The sequence below is a fragment of the Temnothorax nylanderi genome, unplaced genomic scaffold, assembly GCF_030848795.1.
Source record: "Temnothorax nylanderi isolate EJ_2023f unplaced genomic scaffold, tnyl_v1.0 TNYL_tig0503_pilon, whole genome shotgun sequence".
NCBI lineage: Eukaryota > Metazoa > Arthropoda > Insecta > Hymenoptera > Formicidae > Temnothorax > Temnothorax nylanderi.
In genome coordinates, this window is record NW_027249565.1 from 82,068 (window position 1) to 104,329 (window position 22,262).

At 39.0% G+C, this 22,262-nt stretch overlaps 6 protein-coding genes and 1 long non-coding RNA gene across 17 annotated transcripts; 4 read left to right on the plus strand and 3 right to left on the minus strand.

Annotated features, from left to right (window-relative positions):
* The first annotated feature begins 3,061 nt into the window (after positions 1–3,061).
* Tsr1 (Tsr1 ribosome assembly factor) lies at positions 3,062–7,350 on the plus strand. The gene is made up of 13 exons (XM_071722602.1): positions 3,062–3,084; positions 3,143–3,273; positions 3,475–3,748; positions 3,863–4,109; positions 4,504–4,701; positions 4,793–5,035; positions 5,314–5,482; positions 5,602–5,802; positions 5,885–6,108; positions 6,219–6,482; positions 6,602–6,712; positions 6,820–7,027; positions 7,146–7,350. The coding sequence occupies exons 1-13, from the start codon at positions 3,077–3,079 to the stop codon at positions 7,271–7,273; spliced, it is 2,406 nt and encodes an 801-aa protein (XP_071578703.1). The 5' UTR covers positions 3,062–3,076; the 3' UTR covers positions 7,274–7,350.
* Positions 7,351–7,900: 550 nt separating this feature from the next.
* On the plus strand, positions 7,901–11,591 carry Lkb1 (Lkb1 kinase). 2 transcript variants are annotated; one of them, XM_071722616.1, is made up of 6 exons: positions 7,901–8,535; positions 8,720–8,840; positions 9,857–10,042; positions 10,311–10,447; positions 10,516–10,859; positions 11,064–11,591. In XM_071722616.1, exons 1-6 carry the CDS (start codon positions 8,192–8,194, stop codon positions 11,222–11,224), a joined length of 1,293 nt encoding a protein of 430 aa, XP_071578717.1. In that variant the 5' UTR covers positions 7,901–8,191; the 3' UTR covers positions 11,225–11,591. The 2 variants fall into 2 exon arrangements, with proteins under 2 accessions (XP_071578717.1, XP_071578716.1); XM_071722615.1 differs by having other exon boundaries at positions 8,060–8,535; positions 11,061–11,591.
* A 623-nt stretch (positions 11,592–12,214) lies between these two features.
* Positions 12,215–13,097, plus strand: Mrpl20 (mitochondrial ribosomal protein L20). The gene is made up of 3 exons (XM_071722623.1): positions 12,215–12,474; positions 12,571–12,681; positions 12,801–13,097. The coding sequence occupies exons 1-3, from the start codon at positions 12,388–12,390 to the stop codon at positions 13,047–13,049; spliced, it is 447 nt and encodes a 148-aa protein (XP_071578724.1). The 5' UTR covers positions 12,215–12,387; the 3' UTR covers positions 13,050–13,097.
* Tpi (triose phosphate isomerase) lies at positions 13,082–15,248 on the minus strand. Of its 3 annotated transcripts, none has more exons than XM_071722617.1 (4): positions 15,092–15,248; positions 14,862–15,017; positions 14,094–14,347; positions 13,082–13,906 (listed from the first exon to the last, which is right to left on the minus strand). In XM_071722617.1, exons 2-4 carry the CDS (start codon positions 14,968–14,970, stop codon positions 13,523–13,525), a joined length of 747 nt encoding a protein of 248 aa, XP_071578718.1. In that variant the 5' UTR covers positions 14,971–15,017; positions 15,092–15,248; the 3' UTR covers positions 13,082–13,522. The 3 variants fall into 3 exon arrangements, with proteins under 3 accessions (XP_071578718.1, XP_071578719.1, XP_071578720.1); XM_071722618.1 differs by having other exon boundaries at positions 15,088–15,247; XM_071722619.1 differs by having other exon boundaries at positions 14,862–15,036; positions 15,092–15,233.
* Positions 15,249–15,914: 666 nt separating this feature from the next.
* Positions 15,915–17,207, minus strand: LOC139783463 (uncharacterized). 2 transcript variants are annotated; one of them, XR_011721273.1, is made up of 3 exons: positions 17,088–17,207; positions 16,352–16,536; positions 15,915–16,248 (listed from the first exon to the last, which is right to left on the minus strand). It is a non-coding gene; the product is annotated as an uncharacterized lncRNA (long non-coding RNA). The 2 variants fall into 2 exon arrangements; XR_011721272.1 differs by lacking the exon at positions 17,088–17,207 and having other exon boundaries at positions 16,352–16,838.
* On the plus strand, positions 17,103–19,348 carry LOC139783462 (INO80 complex subunit C). Of its 6 annotated transcripts, none has more exons than XM_071722624.1 (4): positions 17,103–17,243; positions 18,231–18,421; positions 18,637–18,704; positions 18,832–19,348. In XM_071722624.1, exons 2-4 carry the CDS (start codon positions 18,244–18,246, stop codon positions 18,961–18,963), a joined length of 378 nt encoding a protein of 125 aa, XP_071578725.1. In that variant the 5' UTR covers positions 17,103–17,243; positions 18,231–18,243; the 3' UTR covers positions 18,964–19,348. The 6 variants fall into 6 exon arrangements, with proteins under 6 accessions (XP_071578725.1, XP_071578729.1, XP_071578727.1 ...); XM_071722628.1 differs by lacking the exon at positions 17,103–17,243 and adding an exon at positions 17,443–17,675; XM_071722626.1 differs by lacking the exon at positions 17,103–17,243 and adding an exon at positions 17,444–17,679.
* On the minus strand, positions 19,247–21,596 carry P23 (cytosolic prostaglandin E synthase). Of its 2 annotated transcripts, none has more exons than XM_071722621.1 (3): positions 21,439–21,596; positions 19,992–20,361; positions 19,247–19,880 (listed from the first exon to the last, which is right to left on the minus strand). In XM_071722621.1, exons 1-3 carry the CDS (start codon positions 21,453–21,455, stop codon positions 19,755–19,757), a joined length of 513 nt encoding a protein of 170 aa, XP_071578722.1. In that variant the 5' UTR covers positions 21,456–21,596; the 3' UTR covers positions 19,247–19,754. The 2 variants fall into 2 exon arrangements, with proteins under 2 accessions (XP_071578722.1, XP_071578723.1); XM_071722622.1 differs by lacking the exon at positions 21,439–21,596 and adding an exon at positions 20,852–20,883.
* Positions 21,597–22,262: the final 666 nt, after the last annotated feature.

Here is a 22,262-nt window from a genome sequence, read left to right on the forward strand (position 1 = left end):
GAGCTTTGACTGCAATTGTCGGTAATTTGGGTCAGTTTAGGATCCCTTTAAGGGTCGGCAGGAGACATTTATTACTAGAATTGTAAAATCCATATTACGGCCAAAATATTGAGAAAATTGCACTTTAACTATGATATTCGTAATCAGCAGCATCGCCTTCAAGCTTAGGGCCAATTTCACCAACCACGGTTGAGCCGTGATCAGACTACGGATTGGGATTGAGATTGGATTGAAATTTAATCAATCAGAATAAAGAAAACTAACTTCAAGTTTAGTAAACTTTGCTCTAATTGGTCAAATTTCAATCCAATCTCAATCTCAATCCGTAGTCTGATCACGGCTTTAGCTTAACCGACGGTTAAAGTTAGCAGGATTGACCAATAGAAAGCAGGGTGGATTCATTTCTATTGGTCAATCCTGCTAACTTTAACCGTCGGTTAAGCTAACCGTGGTTGGTGAAATTGGCCCTAAAGAGCGATTGTTTGGAAAAATGGTCAAAATAAAATTTTCGAGTTTTTATATATAGAAACTCGAAAATTTTATTTTGACCATTTTTCCAAAAAATCGCTCTTTAACAGCTTGAAGGCGATGCTGCTGATTACGAATATCATAGTTAAAGTGCGATTTTCTCAATATTTTGGCCGTAATATGGATTTTACGATTCTAGTAATAAATGTCTCCTGCCGACCTTTATAAAGTCATTAAAACTTTTGTGTTCTCCCCTTGCCTAAAGCCTTATGTACACGATACTAAAAATCGGTCCAAGTTTCGGTTTAAGCCAATCAACTTGCAGCTCTTACAGAAAAGCAGCAGTTTTATTGGCTTAAGTCTTGTGTACACGATACTAGAAATCGGTCCGAGTTTCGGTTTAAGCCAATGAAACTGCTGCTTTTCTGTAAGAGCTGCAAGTTGATTGGCTTAAACCGAAACTTGGACCGATTTCTAGTATCGTGTACACAAGGCTTTAAACCGAAACTCGGACCGATTTCTAGTATCGTGTACACAAGGCTTAAGCCAATGAAACTGCTACTTTTCTGTAAGAGCTGCAAGTTGATTGGCTTAAACCGAAACTTGGACACAGTTCTTGCATCGTGGACACCGAGCTTTAAGGTACCGATCATGTAACTTTTTCTCTAGAGCGGAAACGTGAAAAGTGAAAAGTTTTATGTAACCATCTCTTTCTATTGGTGTTGAATAGAAAGAAATAAACTTTTCACTTTTCACGTTTCCGTCCTAGGTAGCAATCATATAACTTTTTTCCTAGAGCGAAAACGTGAAAAGTGAAAAGTTTCATGTAACTATCTCTTTCTATTGGTGTTGAATAGAAAGAGATAAACTTTTCACTTTTCAAGTTTCCGTCCTAGGGGAAAAGATACATGATCGATCCCCTAGACATAATATCTGACTAATCACAGTGATTTAATTTCATATCGTGCTTTTAGTGATTGGTCAGGTACATAAGGTTTGTTCGCGTCGCATACTCCAATAAACACCAAGAGCACTTGGATCACGGATAAAAGGTGGCGATTGGGGCAGGGGGTCGATTCTGTATCTTGGGACGAGGTGAAAATTACAAAAGTGAGAAAATTCACTAGAGAATCTACAATTTCATTTGTCGAAATCTAGTAAATCTGTTCACTTTTGTAATTTTCACCTTGTCTTAAAATACAGAATCGACCTCCAGATGAGTTTTTGGAGTGCGTTGGAGTGATTAGGAGCATAGTGGGGCATGCGACGCGAACAAACCTATACACTCGCTGTCATTAGTTGCTTTCCATTTACACTCAAGTGATCTGAGTCACTCAGTTATGTGAGTATTTTATACTCAGGTAAGATATGTCATTTTGTATTTATCTGCTTATTTTGGTGACAAAGCTATCGCACAATAATACAGATTTATAGCCTCAAGTGACCGCTGTTACACGGCGCCGTTAATCGGGTTTAATAACATCGGTAGTACTTAGACTAGCCAATCACACTCATTCTTTAGAAGAAGGGAATAGCTGTGATTTGCCAGCCTAAGAACTACCGATGTTATTAAACCCGATTAAGGGCGGCGTGTAACAGCGGTCATTTTTAATGTGAGCTAGTCTATTAAGCCTTGTGTCTACGATGCTAGAACTGCGTCCGAATTTTGGTTTAAGCCAATGAAACTGCTGCTTTTCTGTAAGAGCTGCAAGTTGATTGGCTTAAACCGAAACTCGGACGCAGTTCTAGCATCGTGGACACAAGGCTTTAGATTCATTAAAAGCACATGTCTCGATTGTGGATAAAAACTCAGTTGAATCTCACTTGCCAGCATGCAAAAAGAACGTGCATTCAACTGAGTTATGACGTCACAAGTGAGAATTATCTGAGTTTTGATGTAAATGGAAACCAACTATTGGGTGCATCCCACCACATCCCACCGCTCACTGAGCCGCTAAGTAGCAATTAAGTGTGATTGGTTGGATCCAAAGGTAAGAACCAATTACATTCAATTGCTACTTTGCACCACTCAACACTCAGGATTTCTAGTAATTTACTAGATCGTAAACAATGGCCGCGTTCAGCAAACACAACTGTTGAGTTCGTCTTATCAACATTCTGCGTTGATTGGTTGGTTCTAAGAGTAAGAGCCAATCACGTTCGAGTGCTACTCAGCGGCTTGGTCTGCTGAACGCGTCCAATCAGCAGGAAAACGTGCTCCGTGTGCCGCTGGCTTTATAGCGTTTTTTCTTGGCTGCACTATCGCCCACTAGTGTTGCACTAGTGTTGCACTAGTGTTGCACTCGTGTTGCACTAGTGTTGCACTAGTGTTGCACTAGTGTTGCACTAGTGGGCGGTAGTGCAGCCAAGAAAAAACGCTATTAAGCCTTGTGTACACGATACTAGAAATCGGTCCGAGTTTCGGTTTAAGCCAATGAAACTGCTGCTTTTCTGTAAGAGCTGCATGTTGATTGGCTTAAACCGAAACTCGGACCAATTTCTAGTATCGTGTACACAAGGCTTTAGTTAACTAGAGTGAATTTTGGAACGCAGCCCCGCTTGGGTCAGCTTGGGTCACATACGACACATACGTATTCCATATTGGTATATGTATAGGTATGTTACTACTCCGGCTACCACGTGGCGATTAATTATTGTTTTTCTTTTCGGATAGTTGTATCGAGTTCGTTACAATGAATATGATAAAACAAGAGACGCATCGACCAGGAGCGCTCAAACAATCTAATAAACAGCACAAAACCGGAAGACATCGAAGTAAAAGTACCATCAATAACGATCTGAAAGGTGAACTTTCTATATGCGTAATATACATATTAACAAATTTTGTAATCAAAATATAAAAATTACAACCGTACAGCCGACTCGTTCAATTGACAAGTAGTAAGCTTTTCGTAAAAATGTAGCGACTAAAATTCTATATGCTAATGTTTTAAACGAAACATTCTTTGATTTCCAAGAGGATATATCTTATTTTTTCTTGCATAGGTAAACAGAATGTTATCGGAAAGTCATCTAAGCGTTTTGAGAAGGATCTTCGGAAAGATGAACGTAGAAACCAATTGTTGCAATTAAGAAGAAAGAAGCGCGAGCAAGTACTTGCGCAGAAGAGAAATCTCGGTGGTTTTTCTTCGGCACCTGTTCTTATCTGCGTTATACCGTTGCAAAGTGACGTGGACATAAAGAACATTGTATCTGCTGTAACTAACATAGATGAAACTGCTAATGTTGCTACTAGTCCAAATGGCATTATACATATTGGGTAAGCTATAAAACAGGAAAGGAACTTGTTTATTCTATTATTAGTGAAGTAAATTAAAAATTTGTTAATATTTTATATATATATATATATATATATGTATTTGTATTAATTTAGTGTTCCAAGACTGAAACAGCGGTTTTCTATCGTCGTACCGTCGATGGGTGACGTTTTAGCAACATTAGACGCAGCCAAAGTTGCTACCACAATACTCTTTGTTACTTCTGTCGCGAGTCAAGCAAACGATGGTACGCAAAGAGATATTATAGACGATTGGGGCAAGGAAATTATCGTGTCTTGCCTTGCTCAAGGTTTACCTTCTACAATAATTGCGGTGCATAATATTCAAAGACTTCATATTAAGGTAAGTAACGATATGTTTAACACTTTGAGTGCCAAACTGATTTTGGCACCTTGAACTTAATAAATCTAATATGTTGTTTTAATATTTTATTACTTTTTCTTATGTCTTAATAAAATTTATGTTATTTCTTTAACGTCTTAAATATTTAGTAAAATTATTCTTAATCGGATAAATAAGAAGACCGTCACTCACAAATGGACGACGGGGCCTTTGCGGAAATTTACACGTCACCCAGATATGGGTGACATGGCACTCAAAGTGTTAAAAATCTTTGAAGCGAATATAGAAATTAATTAACTCTTTATTGTGAAAAACTCTTTGTAAATTTTGTATTGCGCACGTCAAACGTTTGACTTGTCGATTATTGTTTGATACGTTTTAAACGGTAAAATAGAAACGTCAAGAGTATAAACAATCTGTGCAACGTGCAATTTCAAAATGGATTCCCGAAGAAAAAGTTCTTGAATTGGACACTGCAGCCGATTGCTTAAATATGTTACGGCGTGCTGGATCACAAAAGCAAAGAAGTTTGTTTTACAAAGATATAAGACCATATCTTTTGGCCGAGAAAGTCTCCTTTGAATGTGATCAAGTACGTAAAACTATTGTATTTAAAAATGTATATTGTGCGTAAAGAGCAGATTGAATACCATTTAATTATCACGTAATTCTTATCTCGTCAGGATTCTCCTGAGTTTGGAACTCTCATGGTCAGTGGATATTTACGAGGCACCGCACCATTGTCGGCCAATGATTTGGTTCACGTACCAGGTTTTGGAGACTTTCAAATGTCTTGCATCAAAACGTCGACAGATCCGTATTTAATTGAACACGTTGAGCGGACCAAGTATCTTTCTGATGATAAAATGAAAACGGAACGGAGAAATGAAACCGAAATGATTCTAACTGCAGACCCAGAAAAACAGGTTTCTCGCACATATTTTATATTGATAACTTGTACGAATCTCGAAATATCAATATATTATCAATATCTTCGGTATTGGAAGTATTCTGGCGAATATTCGAACAGCATTGAGAGCAGCGAGAGAGAGAAATTATTATGGGAATCACGAACATTTATAGAGAACGTGTCCAAATTATTGCTAATTTATTGCATAACTTATATATGCGATTTTTAATAGCAATAGTAATAAAATTGCATGTCGATACGTGCAATTTAAATTAAAAATGTTAAAATTTATAGGAATCCCTCGAAAGTGAATATATTCCTGACCCAATGGACGCTGAACAAACGTGGCCTACGAAAGAGGAATTGGCTGAAGCGGCAAACAATAGAAATAGAAAAATTGTTAAGGTTGTGCCAAAAGGAACCTCTGAATATCAAGCTGCATGGATACCGGATGAAGATGGAGGTTATTACATAAGTTTTCTTCTCTTTCTCTTTCTCTCCGCCCTCTCCTAAAAAATTGTATTTAATCTCGTTTAATTCTTTTAAAAACTTTAAAAAACAAAGTTTTTTTTCTTTGTCTAGAAAACCTCGGTGTATGTTCGGGGAATGAATCGGAGGACAATATGTCTGTGGAAGAGGCAAGATCTGAAGCAACCAGTAGTGAAGATTTGGAGGATGACGAACAATATGAGACCATTACGATATCGGAAGCGCCACTGGATGAGCGTTACGACCAGGATATTGATATGTTTGAAGAAAAGCAAGCCATGGAAAACTTCAAAGGTTACTGTAATTTTATGTATCTACTGATTTAATGTACCATCCTTGATTATCGTTTTAGCAATAATTTTCTAATAACATACAGAGGCAAAATTGGACGCGCAATTTCCCGACGAAGTGGATACACCTCAAAACATTTTGGCTAAAACAAGATTCCAAAAATATCGAGGTCTCGAATCGTTCCGTACTAGTCCATGGGATCCAAAGGAAAATCTTCCCATAGATTATTCTCGGATAATTGAATTCGCCGATTACGATCGCAGGCGAAAACGTATTTATAAAGAACGTAAAGATATCGAAGGTGTCATGGTACATATATTGACGAATTTTTTTTCTCTCTTTCAGTATTAATCTTGCATTAAATGTTTATCTCGCGCGCGCGCATCTGTATACTTATGTATGTATGTATATACTTTCAGCCAGGATGTTATATACAAGTTTGTATCATCCACGTTAACAGAGAAGCTTTCAAGGCATTTGCTATGGTAGAAAATAAACCATTAATAGTGGTCGCCTTACTTCCGTATGAGCATAAAATGTCTCTTTTAAACATCGCGTTGAAACATTCGAGCAATTACACACGACCAATCAAGTCAAAGGAAAGATTGATATTTCAATGTGGATTTAGACGATTTGCGGCATGTCCAATATTTAGCCAACATACAAACGGTGCCAAGCATAAGGTGGGTCTATGCGCTTTTACTTTGTATTTTTTAAGTACGTTTTATAATGTAAACAAACATTAAGTTATATAATCTCTTGTACAAATTTATATTTCATCGTGACAAATATATTTGTTTAGTACGAGAGATACTTTCACCCCGATAGTACTGTAGTGGCGAGTATGTATGCGCCGGTTACTTTTTCACCGTGTCCAATCCTATGTTACGTCGAGAATAAAAGTGGCAAGCTCGTATGTATTTTGTTAATATTATCATATTACATGTTATATTAAATCTTTATCGTACGAGACTGTGAGTCCTCCTCTATCTAGTTGAAATGATAATGATATTGTTTCAGGAATTAATTGCGACTGGTAGTGTGTTATCTTGTAATCCCAACAGAATTGTCCTAAAACGAGTTGTTTTGAGTGGTCACCCATACAAGGTGAATAAGAGATCGGTGGTTGTACGTTTCATGTTCTTTCATCGCGAAGATATCGAATGGTTCAAGCCAATCCAATTGAGAACCAAATATGGACGTAGAGGCCATATAAAGGAACCCCTTGGTAAATAGTTGACTGCATCTCTTTTGTTTGTGTCTGCACTACTTGTATAGCTTTACTTTTACTTTTACTTTTACTGCTAAATAAGTAGTAAGTGTAATTCACTTTCAATTTCTCATAGGTACACACGGACACATGAAGTGCATCTTCAATGATCAACTGAAGTCTCAAGATACAGTGTTGATGAATTTATACAAACGAGTTTTTCCAAAATGGACTTATGAGCCTATGAACCAATACGTACAATAAAAATTATTTGGTCTTATTAATCTTGGAATTATCCTATATTGTATATGTGTACAATACATGTAATATGTTGCAACTATCGTGCGCTTTGTGATCATTACGACAAATTGAATTTTGAGAGAGTTGATGATTTTTTTAATGACTCCGAAATCGTTCGAATCGCCAGTAGAATTCTTCCAAATGGGCCTTTACGCGTGGTTGCCAATTAAGTTTTGAGTTTATTAAAAGATTTGTAAAAACAAACGTGATATGACAGCTGCTCCAAAACTATCTCTTTCTGTTCAACACCAATAGAAAGAGATAGTTACATGAAACTTTTCACGTAACACTTCCACCCTAGGGGCCACGCGTGGCCAATAATCTCTCTCGCTAGTTCCAGAAAGGTGAGAAGTGATTGGCCACCGCACCGACTTCCACCACGGGTATTTTGCAAATAATTAAGAAATTTATTATTACTCAAACGTAACACTAGTATATTTGTAAGTCACAAACGATTTCCTATTAATTACAGTTATCACCAAATCTGTTTATAATTATTAAAAAGTGTCGGCTGACATCGTGACTAAAATAAAATTGTTAATTTCAAAAAAACTAATTGGTCACAAACGTTAAAAACGGACTCACACAATCAATCACAAACGATTTATGAACGAAATATATTCAGAAGAGTTAAAAATGATCAAGTTTTAATAATTTCTGTCGGCTAGCTTCGCATTGGCGGTATTGGCTAGATTGGCGATGGCGCATCCCTATTCCCTGATTCCACGTTCCACGGGTTCCACCGTTCCACCTTGCCGTTGCCTTCCCGTTCCCACCACCACCAGTGTTCACAACAATGATCGTGCCGGTTGTATTTTAGGTTAAATCACTCGTGTGATCTCTTTATCCTGTAGTTTATAAGCTCTCCCCGACGGAGTAAAAATGGACAATAAAATAACGATATGCGACCCTGACGAGGAGGAAGTGGAGAATGATATATTGCGTGATATCGAACCGGTCATGTGGATCAATGACGATCCAAACTACGATTTGGACGAGGTTAACATGTTTTTCCACAGAGTCGACTCGGATCAAATTATATACGAGGAGAAAAGAAAAAAGTGCAAATTTATTGGTAAATATGTCATGGGTGATGTTCTTGGTGAGGGTAGTTATGGGAAGGTGAAGGAGGTACTGGATTCGCAGACGCTTTGCCGAAGAGCGGTCAAAATACTAAAGAAGAGGAAACTTCGAAGGATACCGAACGGGGAACAGAACGTTCAACGGTGCGTAAAAAGAGAAACATGCCTTTTTCGACGAACGTATGCGATTTTATGTCGTGCGTGGCGGTTTTTTTTTTTTTTTTTGTGCGCTACGCACACAAATACATCGACGAAATCCTTTCTTCGTTGCAATATCTTTCTTCGCATTTCTCGTTTTTGTATCTTAATAACGATTGGTGTTTTACAGGGAAATAAAATTGTTACGAATATTAAAACATAGAAATGTAATAAATCTCGTTGATGTTTTATACAATGATGAAAAAGAAAAGATGTACCTAGTTATGGAATTCTGCGTATGTGGATTACAGGTAAATTTTAATACAAATACCTTCTTTCCTACCTACTCTACTCTAAATTACTGTACACGCGTCGCACGCACGTTAATATATGTTGTAAACAAATTGTAGGGTGAATTTCAGGAGATATCGATTTCGCGTTTCTATAAAATTATTGTTTGTCCTACTTTACTTATCGCTGTCGAAAGGAAACATTGATTAATTTCAAGTTAGCACATCACGTTAGCTTTGTGCTTTCGCGTTGACATTCGCGTTAATCCTGTAATCCCAAAATTTTACATATCGATTACTTTCGATATATAATGGAGCTCAGAACAATGAATGTTGTATGATTGTGTCTTTGTTTATTACGTTTGATTAAAATTATTTATGCTTGTTGTATTTGACTCATACAATTATATACAAGTATTGAGAGAGAGAGAGAGAGAGAGAGAGAGAGAGAGAGAGAGAGAGAGAGAGAGAGAGAGAGAGAGAGAGAGAGAGAGAGAGAGAGAGAGAGAGAGAGAGAGAGAGAGAGAGAGAGAGAGAGAGAGAGAACGTGAACGTGAACGTGAGCGTGAGCAATGTTTTGTATTGTATATTAGATGTATTAGCACAAAGAAAGATTCTTATTTCAATTTGATATTGAATCGTATTTGTTTCATATATATACATATTTTGTAAAAGCTAGTGAACGTTGCGTCGCTCGAAATGTATCGGTATAACATTGGACGCTGACTGAATTGTAACTAATTATAAGATACTTTATCTCAATATTAAGATTTTTCATCTCGAATGGTACGTCGTGAATGGTACGATTAAATTGCAAACAAAGAATTTACGATAATACCTGAAAATTCATCATTCATCATTCTTATCGTATTTGTGTGCTACATACCGTAATAGTTGTGTGCTACGTTGTGAAAAAAGACAATTAAATTTTAATGAAAAGAGGAAAAATCTTTAAACTTGTCGGTTTTGACATCTGTAACAATGGCTTGCATGAATGTTAACAACAATTAGATTTCTATTTATTAGATTCTTTACAGGACATGTTGGAAAGCACGCCGACCAAGAAGCTTCCGCTTTGGCAGGCACACGATTATTTCTGTCAATTGTTGGATGGCTTAGAATATCTTTACAGTAAGGGAATAGTTCACAAAGACATAAAACCTGGAAATTTATTGTTAACCCTAGATGGTACCTTGAAGATTAGTGACTTTGGTGTCGCGGAGGTACAAACTCCATCTTCCAACTTCTTATCTTACAATTAGTCAAACAAAGTTGTATGCACTTTTTGTTAATTTAATTATTAAGACCGATATTTGTAACAAGAACAATAACAACGACAAAAAAAGGTATCGAGATGGACAAAATATATTTATTCAGAAAGTGTCAGACACACTCGTACACATACACACAGCCGCGCGCGTACATACATTTTGCAACTATGCGTGTTTTTTTTATTCCTATTTGTGATTACGCATCTCTCCACTGTGCTAGGCATTAGACATGTTTTCCAAAGACGATACATGTACGATAGGTCAAGGATCTCCAGCGTTTCAGCCGCCAGAAATTGCAAACGGCTGCGAAAGTTTCTCAGGCTTTAAAGTGGACATATGGAGTAGTGGAGTTACGTTGTAAGTAACGTTTGTGTATACCTACGACATTTCCGAAAGATCAGACTGGTGTATCGATAGTTTTACAGGTACAACATAACCACAGGTTTATATCCTTTCGAGGGAGATAATATATATAAATTATACGAAAACATTGGAAGGGGTGAATATACAGTACCGAAAGAAGTAGAGGAACCTTTAAAGTCGCTCATAGAGGGAATGTTGCAGAAAGATGCGGATAAAAGATTTACATTGCAACAGATTAAAAGACACGCGTGGACCATGTGTGAACACCCTAAAACGCAACAGGAAGTACCTATACCTCCCCTTAAAAGTAATGGATGCCATAGCATGACCGTCTTGCCATACCTGATGGAGCACCATTATGGAGTCGATGACAATCCTATATACTATACGGAACATCAGCTGAATGGTATGTCCGTTATGTTGGTTGATATTTTTCCTTCTTTTCGTCTTCCTTCTTTCTCTTCAAAAATAAACTCGATTAAAACGTAATGACATTTTCGATTCCTCGTGGCAGCACGACGCAGGACGAAATTTCGAGTGTCGGTCGCGAACCATGCGCTTTTCGTACGACACGTAGAGAATTTAATCAAGATTTCCTTTTCTTTAGAAGAACGAAGACTTCAAGAGCTGGATCGCATTAGTGAGGATCGAAAAACCACGTGTAACAGCCATCACGCCAAGTGCAACGCAAACAGTCAAAATAAACGGAGGTGGCGGAAGCCGATTTCATGCATTAGTATTAAAAGATTTCCATCCTGCAAGCCATCGTGATTTGTGATTTCGCTGATTGTGTCGCATATCTTTTTGTTCGTATCTCGCTGACTGTGTCAGTTGCAAAGTTTCTCTGGTGGCGAGAAAGAGGAAAGAGGACTGAAGCTGAAAGCTCAAGGAATGCGAAGCGTGCGAGACGTATATGTAATCTAGCTAATCTAGCAGAACGAACGGAATGCAAAGCTTTTGACTCAGTTCAAAAGTATCTCGGATTGTGATATTAAGATTAAATCCATCGTGTAGCGAATAATTCAGTGACATCCTTTATTGATCGTTCAATGCCTAGGAGATATCCAATCAAAGTCATATTTCGTTTTGGTGCCATATTGACAACGCGATTAATAAAGTTGTTAATCGTCTCACGATACTCGGCATTGTTTTATTTACCGTCAGATCTCCGAGTTGATACCTCTATGGCCCTTAATAAGGCCAACCAACAGCCAGGACGGGCATAATCGAGCGTACAAACCAATTGTTTCAATTTCGCGTTTCTATTATAACGTGACGTTATAATAAAGCGATTTATTGATCATATCGATCGAAAATGCCTACAACACGTGGTTTTTATTTACACAAATATTAATATATCTTTAGAATTCAAAAAGGTTTCGTTCGGTAAGGTGTTATAGGCAAGTTCGCGACGTATCAATATTTGCCATTCGAATTTATTCAGACTACATTTAAGTATATAATATTCGAGTCTCCGGAATGGCGAGAAACACACCAAAGGACAAACAAATTTTTCATTATCGATATTGGATTGTCTATATTATTTAGGGTATACCACATACAGCACCATTGATTCGCTGCGCTCTGCTGTACCTGCTGTATGTATGTACACACATACATACAGGTTTCTGGCTGGTACATAATAGGCCTGTTCGTTTTAGTTAGCCCAACTTGTTGCACAGTTCATCTTTTCTCTTTTTCTCTCCAACGTGAAAAGAAAAAGAGGAAAAATGAACCGTGAAACAAGTTCAGCTAAAACGAGCAGACCTATATACATACTACGCTCTATGCTCTTACTGCACTCTTAGTACTCTCACTGCAACCACCGGCGACATAACCTTTTACGTCAACGTAACCGTAACTTGCCTGCCCCTTGTAATTACAAGTTTTTTAAAGCAGTTTACTTGGATCGATCGATTGATTTACAATTAAGTATGGTTTTCTTATCGTTGAACCTTTTAACCAGAGCCCGCGGGCCTGACGAATTTTGGCGAAAGCGGAAAATATTCAAGCTTGCCGCGGTAAGTCTTTCGATATTTCTAAATGCTTTTGATCGTGAATTTCAAATGTGTATCGATAAGACGATAAATAAATTGGGAAACTCAATACGTTTTTAGCATTATATCGGTAGAAAGAGAAATTGTTACAGTATAGCTATCAGGAACGTACATAGAGCTCTAACATATTGCACTCGAGGCAGAAAATTGAAGAAGGAAGATATGAAAGAGGTAAGTACGATGAAATTTACCGAGATATGTGGGGGTAGGAATAAGAATTGCATATAAAGCTCTCAAAATTTCTTTTAAAGTTGTAAAACATTTACACCATTTCTCCTTTTCACTTTTAGCTGCGGGAGCAGAGGCTAGAAGCTGCTACGAGCGAACATGGTATAAATTTTGCGACCCTTAAAGAAGGATTAACGAGATGTAACATTCTATTGAATCGAAAGTCACTAGCTGACTTGGCAATTTGGGAACCTCGATCTTTCAAAGCTATTACCGATATCTCATGCGCGAGAGCGAAGCAAGACCATTTCAAGGCTACTACAAATGTCCAAGTACCAAAGAGCGTTATCGTAAGGGGCTTAATCAAATAATCCTTCACAAGTTGGGCAAATAAAGTAACGAGTTTTCTTCTTTCCACATTTATTTGTTACTTTTTACAATATTTCCGAATTTGTGTTACGCACTATCGACGATACTAATACAGAGATGCTAGATGATGTATTAATCTTTCATCTTCGAGTATATCTTTTGCAGTACCGTAAATACATCTCGTACTTTTTTGTAAGAATTACATGTATAACAATCGTTCGACACAACGACAACGCAACATCCCTAATAACGTGGCTATGTTGCAAGAACTTGAGAACTTGGCATGAAAATATGTGAAGACAGAACCCTCGTTTGAGGGAGAATTCATTTAATCGCACGGAACGGATATATATGTATATGTATAATCCGTTTTCTTCTCATTGTCAGAAACGTAATACGCAACTTGTAGCGCGTAATCCTAATAGAGAAATCAATTTCATCCGATATGCGATATAATTTATAATCTCGTGCATGTTCAACAAGCACGAGCATTGACAATTTGTACAAAGTCAGGCTTCAATGACGCGCCGCCGACCAAAAATCCATCAATGTCCTTCTCTTTTGCCAAATCTTTGGCGTTGGCTGCTGTTACGGAACCACCGTAGATAATTCGCAGAGTTTGCGCGACGTCAGACTTGACATTCTTGGACAACCACTCGCGTAATTTTTCATGAACCTCTTGCGCTTGCTGCGGCGTCGCGGTTTTACCTGTGCCGATCGCCCATACTGGTTCGTAAGCCAAGACCACGTTGTCCCAAGATTTAATTTTATCCGCTATCGCCTTGGTTTGCCTATAGACTACTTCCTCGGTCTTTCCCGCCTCGCGCTCCTCCAATTTCTCGCCTATACACGCAATCACCTAGAGAAGCCAAAAGCGATCTCTCTTTTTCTCTCCCTTTCTCAGCCCTTATCTCTATCCTTCGCGACAATTACACGTGATCGTATTTATATTAATACGTACGATACATTTTGCACGCGTGTCATCTTTTTAAATATAAAATAATCGATTCTTATACATTATACAACATATACCTATATATATCTACCTTCAATCCAGCTTCCAAGGCATGCGCAACTTTCTCCGCAACTAACTCGTCCGTTTCGCCAAAGACGTTTCGACGCTCGGAGTGGCCAATAATTACCCAGGGAACGCCATTGTCCAGAAGCATAGCCGGGCTAATTTCACCGGTGAACGCTCCTTTAGGAACTTTGTACGCGTTCTGCGCACTAACGCTAACGTTGCTAGGGACGATGGAGGTCACGTACGTGAGATATATCGACGGAACGCCAACTACAACCTCTAAAAATTACAAGAGTATTATTCTTTCTGCCTTTCTTTACCTTTACGGACGATTCGTTCAGTCCAGTGTATATAGGTCAGAGCGTTGAATGAGAAACAAGACGAGACGTTACGTAAGCATTAAACGTCGCTGTTAAATTTGTGAATGTATCTGAAGATTCTGTAACAACGTAACTGGACAGTTTTTCGACTTTTTAATGTATTTATTTATTATCTTTTCTTTCCATCTATTCGCCTTGTCAAAAAATTCTACCATCTTCACCTTAAGTTTCTCCTCTCGCGTATCCAAATGTGCATAATTCTGCGATTGTAATTTGAGTGGGGAGGGGAGGGGAAAGAAAAAACTGTGGATAAATAGTAAATAACAATAACAGATATAATGTCAGGTGTGTTGGATTTGACGCTGTTGGGACTCGACGCTATCCTGCGATTCACGAGAAACGTAATCCTGTGGACGATGTAAAGTGACTACAATAACTACATCTACGTCTCTACAGCGGTTGCATCCACGTACCGACATTAGGATCGAGTGGCCCGGTCTTGAGAAACGCGACAATGTCACCAATCTCGCTCTTTGTGCCGTTCATCTTCCAGTTACCGCCAACGAAGAATCTGCGTCCCATTTTTCTCGTTTGCACGTCTCGTGACACTTGGGGTGCGATCAGCCGACCTGCAACGAACGGAGCAATCTTCTTTTCGTCGAACGTGAACTCGATTCTCTGACCTCTACTCGAACCTACCTACCTACTCCGCGTCCACGATCTACTCTTTCGACCTTCGCACGCGCGCGCCAAGGTGAACGAATAACGCTCCTCTCGCCTCTCGCCTCGCCCCGCCCCGCCCGAGAGCCGAGGCTCCAGATTCCACGATCTCTTACCCCTCGACCCCCTCGTAACTCGTATTACATGATGTGTGTTCATTGAGCGTTCAATTCTCCCCTCCACTTTGCTCCGCTTGGTTCAATGGTTTGGTTAGGTTAAGTTAGGTTAGGTTAGGTTAGGTTAGGTCCATGGTGTTAGAAGACAGGTGTAACATTGCGCATAATGACGGCCGGAGAATACGACAGCCAATCAAATGTTTATCCAAAATGTGGCGCTACATTTAAATGCAGCATTAGTCACAGTTTGTGACAAAAATGCAAACAAAAATAAAAAATTTGTAAATATAATACGAAACCTTACAAATTAATATAAAAATATAATACATAATATACTAATGATAAAAAAAACAATCTCTACATTAATAAGTAAATAAAAATTAAATATTGCAAATAAGGAATTAGAAAACGTTATTAATAAGGAAGTATACAGAAATGATTACTCGTATTGCAAATTGTAAGAACAATATTTCTGACACAATGTTATATTTAAAATCGTCTTAAGTTTATTATAAAATGCTATAATAAAATACCCTTTGCAGCATCTTAAGATAAGCTTTTCTGTAATCTGAAATCTAAGATTGAACTATGAGCACCGTTCTAAGTTGTAGAGACGTGTAATTGATTGTAATATAAAAGAAAGTGTAGGAGTGATATTATATTAAAACAATTATAAATAAAGGAATGCAATTCTTCCAGAACATGTTTTTATTTTACATTTTGTACATTTTCCTTATTGCTTAATTTATACATTTTTTTCCTTTTTTCTTTTGATTATTATTTTGTACTATTTCTTTGTTAATTTTTCTTAACCTTATGTAAGTTCGAGTTCGAACGAGACAAGCAATGACTTCTTTCGGGAAATTATTGTTAACTTTTTGACAAACAATATTTGACAAACAATGTTGGAACAGATCCCTGTTTTAACCTTAACACACTTCTTTAGCTGGTTTATTTTGTAATCGTGGTTTTGTCTTCTCAAGCACCAAACAATTTTCATCAAAATGGATTGCGCATATCCTTGCTGTAAGCATATTATATCATAATATAACACATGTAATAATACATTGTATTAAGTTGGAAGTTAAAACATTAACTTAATTATCATTTTCTTTACATTAACTTACCCGAATCAACTTTCATATCCGTTTCTTTTCTTTGGCAGGCATTAAGCCATTGCTGACGAATAGATGTTTCTTTAGGAAAAGTAAAATACTTAATTCCTTTCGTCCCATTATGATTCGTACAATTCTTACAATTTTTTACACAGCACGTTGGCATAGCTTCTCCGCAAAAATAGAATATCTAATATCTAAACACAATATAACCTTTTAACTATACTTCACAATAATATGGGAGGCGCCATATTGCTTTTGGCATCTTGGATAAAGTTCTGATTGGTCAAAGAAAATTACGACTGCGCATCCTCGAAACTGTTACACCTGTCTTCTAATGCTGGGTCTACAATGCGAGTCGCAAAGTCGTGAGTCGCAAGAATTGACCAATCACAGTCGAATTTGAGGAGAATAATCGACTGTGATTGGTCAATTCTTGCGACTCACGACTTTGCGACTCGCATTGCAGACCCAGCATAACACCATGGTTAGGTCCATCGCTTCCCTTCGCCTTCGCACTCTTCGCAGTTCGCATAGTTCCCAATTACGGCAATTCCCTGATTCCCATCGCTTTATCGTTTTCCGTATGTGTGTGTACATACATACGCTCGATGGCTCGACACGCCTTCCATTCTTAACAGTTAACACTCGCATCTCTCGAACTCTTGACACCCTTAACTTTAGCCTCAGCCCTCAACCTAACCTTTGTATCATCGTATCTTCGACTCCCGCCAATCTCGCGTCTTACCTTGCCTTGCCTGGTCTCGCCCAGTCTCGCCGCACTCCGTACTCCGTACCGTAGCTGTAGCTGTAGCTGCGCACTTGCCAGTTGCCACATTTTCCACCTGTGTGCTGTGCATGTGTAATGTGACCACGGGGGTGACGGGGGTAAGGCAAGGGCAAGGTAAAGAGAAGAGAAAAGCAGAGAAAAGTGAAACATACCGCGGGAGATACCGCGCGCGTATTCGAATATTCGAAATCCTATCGCCATCGCCATCGGTCGATAGCGCAACTGCGCTAGATAGGGACTCTAGCGATGACATACCGCGAAAAGCGCGCGCGCGCGCGAGCGAGCGAGCGAGCGAGAGAGAGAGAGAGAATCGTCGATGAATCGTAGATTCATTTCCTCGCGATTTTATCCATCTACCATAATCTCTCTCACTTTAACTAAAAAAAATCAGCGCAAGTTTTCAAAAAATTTCTTTCACGTTCGTGTCTCTTTTAAGATATCGTGTGTAATTTAAAATCAGATTAAGACCTCTAACCTCTCGCTCGCTAGTCTCTCAACGGGTGATAATTTATAAATTGGGATTTTCTTATCGATAGGATAAGGTAGGTAGGTAGGTATATATGTATATATACGCTTATACCGTACTTACGGTATACACGATGACTGGTAGAATATCGGAGCAATAGCTCGCTACGAGTCATGTAGATAGCGTTCGTTGATACAATTCTTATCGCCAACATTGCAAAATCTGCTAAATTTTGCTAACGATGAATGCTATAGAGCCACCAACTTCTCGCTTGAAAACTCTCTGATCCGTCGCGAGAGGATTCGAATAAAATGGAATCGGATAGAAAGCTAGGGTAGGGTGTAGGGGTGTAGGGTCGACTCGGTTGACAATGAGTTGACGCGAGTGTTTATGAGTAGGTATTACATACGGCAAAGCGATAACCCCGTAGCTCCTTGTATCCTCTTTGTTTTTCTTTACGAATATAAAAATAAATTCTTTTGCCAGCGCGATAAACTCTCATTCCGATTATTCCGAGTTGACTCTGTTCCGGCTGTAAAATTCTTCCTGGATCTCGCGATTTTCAGAGTCCGAACGTAGAACGTATGTATGTACATACGCTCGCGTTCATTTATTATCCGTCTGTTTTATTTTAGAAGATCACGAGAGATGGCGAGCGAGGAAATAATCGAGGCCAATAAGAAACCACAGCCCGTATTTAAGAACCGCTCGTTTCAACAGAAATTTCGGCAGACCAGCACCACTGGGAAGAAACGCACTTGGCGGTCGTTGAAACAAGTTTTGGCTCAGGAGCGTTCGTTACCATGGCCAGTGACAGTAAAACACTGTATGCGTCGAGTGTGCTAGAAATTTTATTTCCTTTCGTCATTGCATTTATACATTAGTTGGAAAAAATTTGGACTGTAACGAAACACCTTGAAATAATCTGCACGTAACTAAAAGCGAAATATAGTTTTGCGACATGTATTAAATATTCAGAGAGAGAGAGAGAAACACTATCCTATTGTATCGTTTTGTAACATAAATTCGCATAAATTTCAGACAGTTCCATTAATGCACCGCCGAGCTTCAAACCAGCAAAGAAATACTCGGATATTTCCGGATTACCGGTGAGTATAAAAATTATCTCCGTGATATTTACCAATAAACCAACCTTTACGCTTTCCTGCGTCTTGCGATGCTGTCAGCTCGTAAACGCGGTAAACTGCATTTAAATAATTTGCATTTCGTTTATAGGCACGATACACGGATCCACAAACAAAATTATATTATGCCACTGCCGAAGAATTCGCAACGGTTCGCAGTTTACCGATGGACATAACGGCTGGATATCTGGCTTTACGCGGAGCGTCTAGTATCGTTGGTTAAACGATCCGACACTCGATGTCGACTAACAGTCACGTCGTACATCGTGGCCCATGCATAGTCCGGCAATATCCGCGATATCCAGGATTAACCCAAATTGGCAACTTGTATTTTAAATATGTAAACGTCTATACATTTCGCAATGTTGCTTCGAAAACACCCTCGAGTTTTATTCACAAAGAATGGAGGTATTTCGGTAGGGATGGAAACGAAACGGAACGATTCGATCGAGAGAGATAGATAGAAAGAGAGAGAGAGAGAGAGAGAGAAAGAGAGACAGAGTAAATAAAGTATCGATATTTTTATCTCAGACAACATTTATAACATTTGATCACGTCTGCCAATAGCGCTTTGCAGGATTTTCTAAAATGAACAATTCCATAGATAATTTTGGTTATTTTCATTTCTTTTCCCTTTTTATCTTCTTGCGTTATTTCACACAAGTACATTATTAAAAAAGCTTGTTCATTATAACTTAGTATATCAACTACAGGCTAATAGGGGAGGCGGGAGAAACCTGTGGAGGTTCTTCGAGAGCTGTATTACTGTTCGTCGACTGTTGCCGCACTGCATCTTTACAGTTTCTTTTTCTTTTCTTTCCTTTTTCAGTCCAGTTTGCGCGTCCCGTTTGCAACACGGCCATTTTAACAAATTTGCAATTGAAGGTACAAACAGCAAGGCCTACTGAAATATTGCCCGATAGTGCACTATCCTTAGGTTGCCATTTGTCTTTAATGTAATTAATTACTTGATCGATGTGTGTGTGTGTGTGTGATTATTTTATTTTTATCGCTTTAGTCGTATAAATCGGGAAGATCTTCATCGTCGCTATCGGCATCGTTGTCCCCTAATTCATCCAAGTCTTCGAAATTTGGCTTAGTGTCACCGGAACCGCTCAGACCACCCATCTGTCGCATCATCTATGAAATCAGGGAGAAAGTATTGTTATTTATCAATCGACACACACCTTTGTACTTTTTGGGTTGGGCTATGAATACGCGTATATATAAATATGTAACGTGCGTTCTTACCTCTTCTAAATCTGGAGGACTACTTTCGTCGTCGGTATCGTCCTCATCCTTCCATTTGTTAAAGTCACTCTTTAACCAGTGAGCCTTTGTTTTGTCTTTAATTAACCGTGGCCAATATGGTCCCTCTTCCTTCTTAGCGAGAATCAATTCAAAAGTCCTGCCTTTCAAATTTTTTACGGTTTTGCTGGGCTCAATTTCTTTGTACAGATTAATCGTAACCTCATGCATTTTTTTATCTGTTCCTCCCTCTCCTTTGAAGTGTATCTTTTCTGGTTCAATTTCAATAATAGGATCTTTACAGTCTTCTAAGCAGATAGTAACAAATAAGATATCTTTTCTTTGAGCCCACATGACTGGTGGGGGAGGTATCCTGTAAAAGTTGTAAAAGAAACGGAGATAAATATTAAATGTATAGGATAAGAGTAAAACTTGCAATACTTGAGATATTCGATTCAATTATTATAATTATAACAAGGTAGGAAAAAAATTATAATTCTCAGACATGCTTCAGCAAATCTTGTTTAGTTTGAAAAAGAAAGGTGAGGGGAAAAAAGTTACCGAAAAACGGATTCAAGTAATTGAAATTTGAAAGTAGAAGTTGTCCGATCTGGTCGAAATCGAGTCTTTTCTTTTTGTACCCCCCCTCCCTCTCTTTCGATTTCTACTCTCAATTTTTGACGATTATTTTGACTATTAATTACGCACAAAATTGTCTCACAAAATTTTCGACGTTACATCTAAATCTATACACTACTCCGCTTATTATACGCATCGTAGAAAATCGCGCGAGTAAATCGGCCGATCCCCACGTGTACAGTGCGTCCTATTGAGGCATATACGTATATACATATATGGAAGACCTGTTGTATTCTCTCATAGGTTAGGGACAAAAGCTCGAGACAAAAGCTCGCCCTCGAGTCATTACGTGCGCGTGATGCAGATATAACGCGCGACGCATCGAGATGTCAAGAGCGTAGTTTATCGCATGGATGGTTACGAGATGAAAACGCGACAAGCACCCCTGAGAAACGAAAGTCATCGGTCATCGGTCGTCGCTGTCGCCACCGTCCTCCTCCTCCGGAACGCGCCATCGTGACCGTTCGATTAGAGTAGAAAGGCGAAGGAGGTGAAGGAGGCAGAGAGGCAGAAAGAGAGAGAGAGAGTAGGCAAATCGAAAACGACGGAGAGACGCGAGGGAATAATTGCGTCAGGAATTTTCGCTCGAGAAAAACACGACCGCCGCGGTTAGGTCGTCGCTCGTCTGGAAACTTCGAGAATCAATAAAACCGTCCCAGCAACATGGCGATGATCGGAGAAGAACGGGGCGGCATTCGTACGTTTGCGACAGTCGACCGCGGCTGTACGCGGACACGCGGTCGCGGAGTTCGTTCGCGGGCCAAGCGACACAAACCGCCGCGTCAATTTATGTCGATCCTAGGATACTTACTGGCTTTCTTGCGTCATGTTTCCGACAGCTTCGCACGCAACGAGAATGAAACAAACACACAGCGCACGTAGCGCACTCACACACCGCGCCGCGCGCCGCTCGCGCCGCGGACCCGATTCGAGATTCGAGATTCGAGATTCGGGATTCGAGACTAATCGAGACACGAGACCTCTCGATCGGTGTGGCTCGCGGCTCGCGGCCAATCGACCAACTTGCGCCACATCGCCCGTGCCGCGACGTCTAGCCGTCTTGCTGAATCCGCGATATACTTCACTCGGAAGAACGTTCCAAGACCGCGTTCAGGATCGATAATAGAATAGATATATCGTTCTCCCTATTAATTAAAATATTTATTTATTTATTTATTTATTTATAACTTAACGAATTTTCCATAGTAACACAATAGCTTTGTTCGCGTTGCATGCCCCACCATGCTCCTAATCACTCCAACGCAGTCCAAAAACTCATCTGCTCCAATCGCCACCTTTTATCCGTGATCCAAGTGCTCTTGGTGTTTATTGGAGTATGCGACGCGAACAAACCTAATATTTCGTGCAATTATTTAATCCTTCTCGTTAGAAGACGTTATTTTACCTGCAACGAAATAATAACGTTTTACAAATGCGTAAGCTACCTATCCAACGACTGATTTTTTTTTTTTTTCGTGTAACTTGAGCGTAAATTCGTGAATTGAGAAAGCATTTTAATTACATCGATTTTATTTTTTAATTGCGTCATGTATATATTATATTAGTGTCTGCAAAAATCTTTTTTAGGTTTTTTATTTCGCGCGCGAGATTTGTTTTATCTCGTGTGTATCTCGA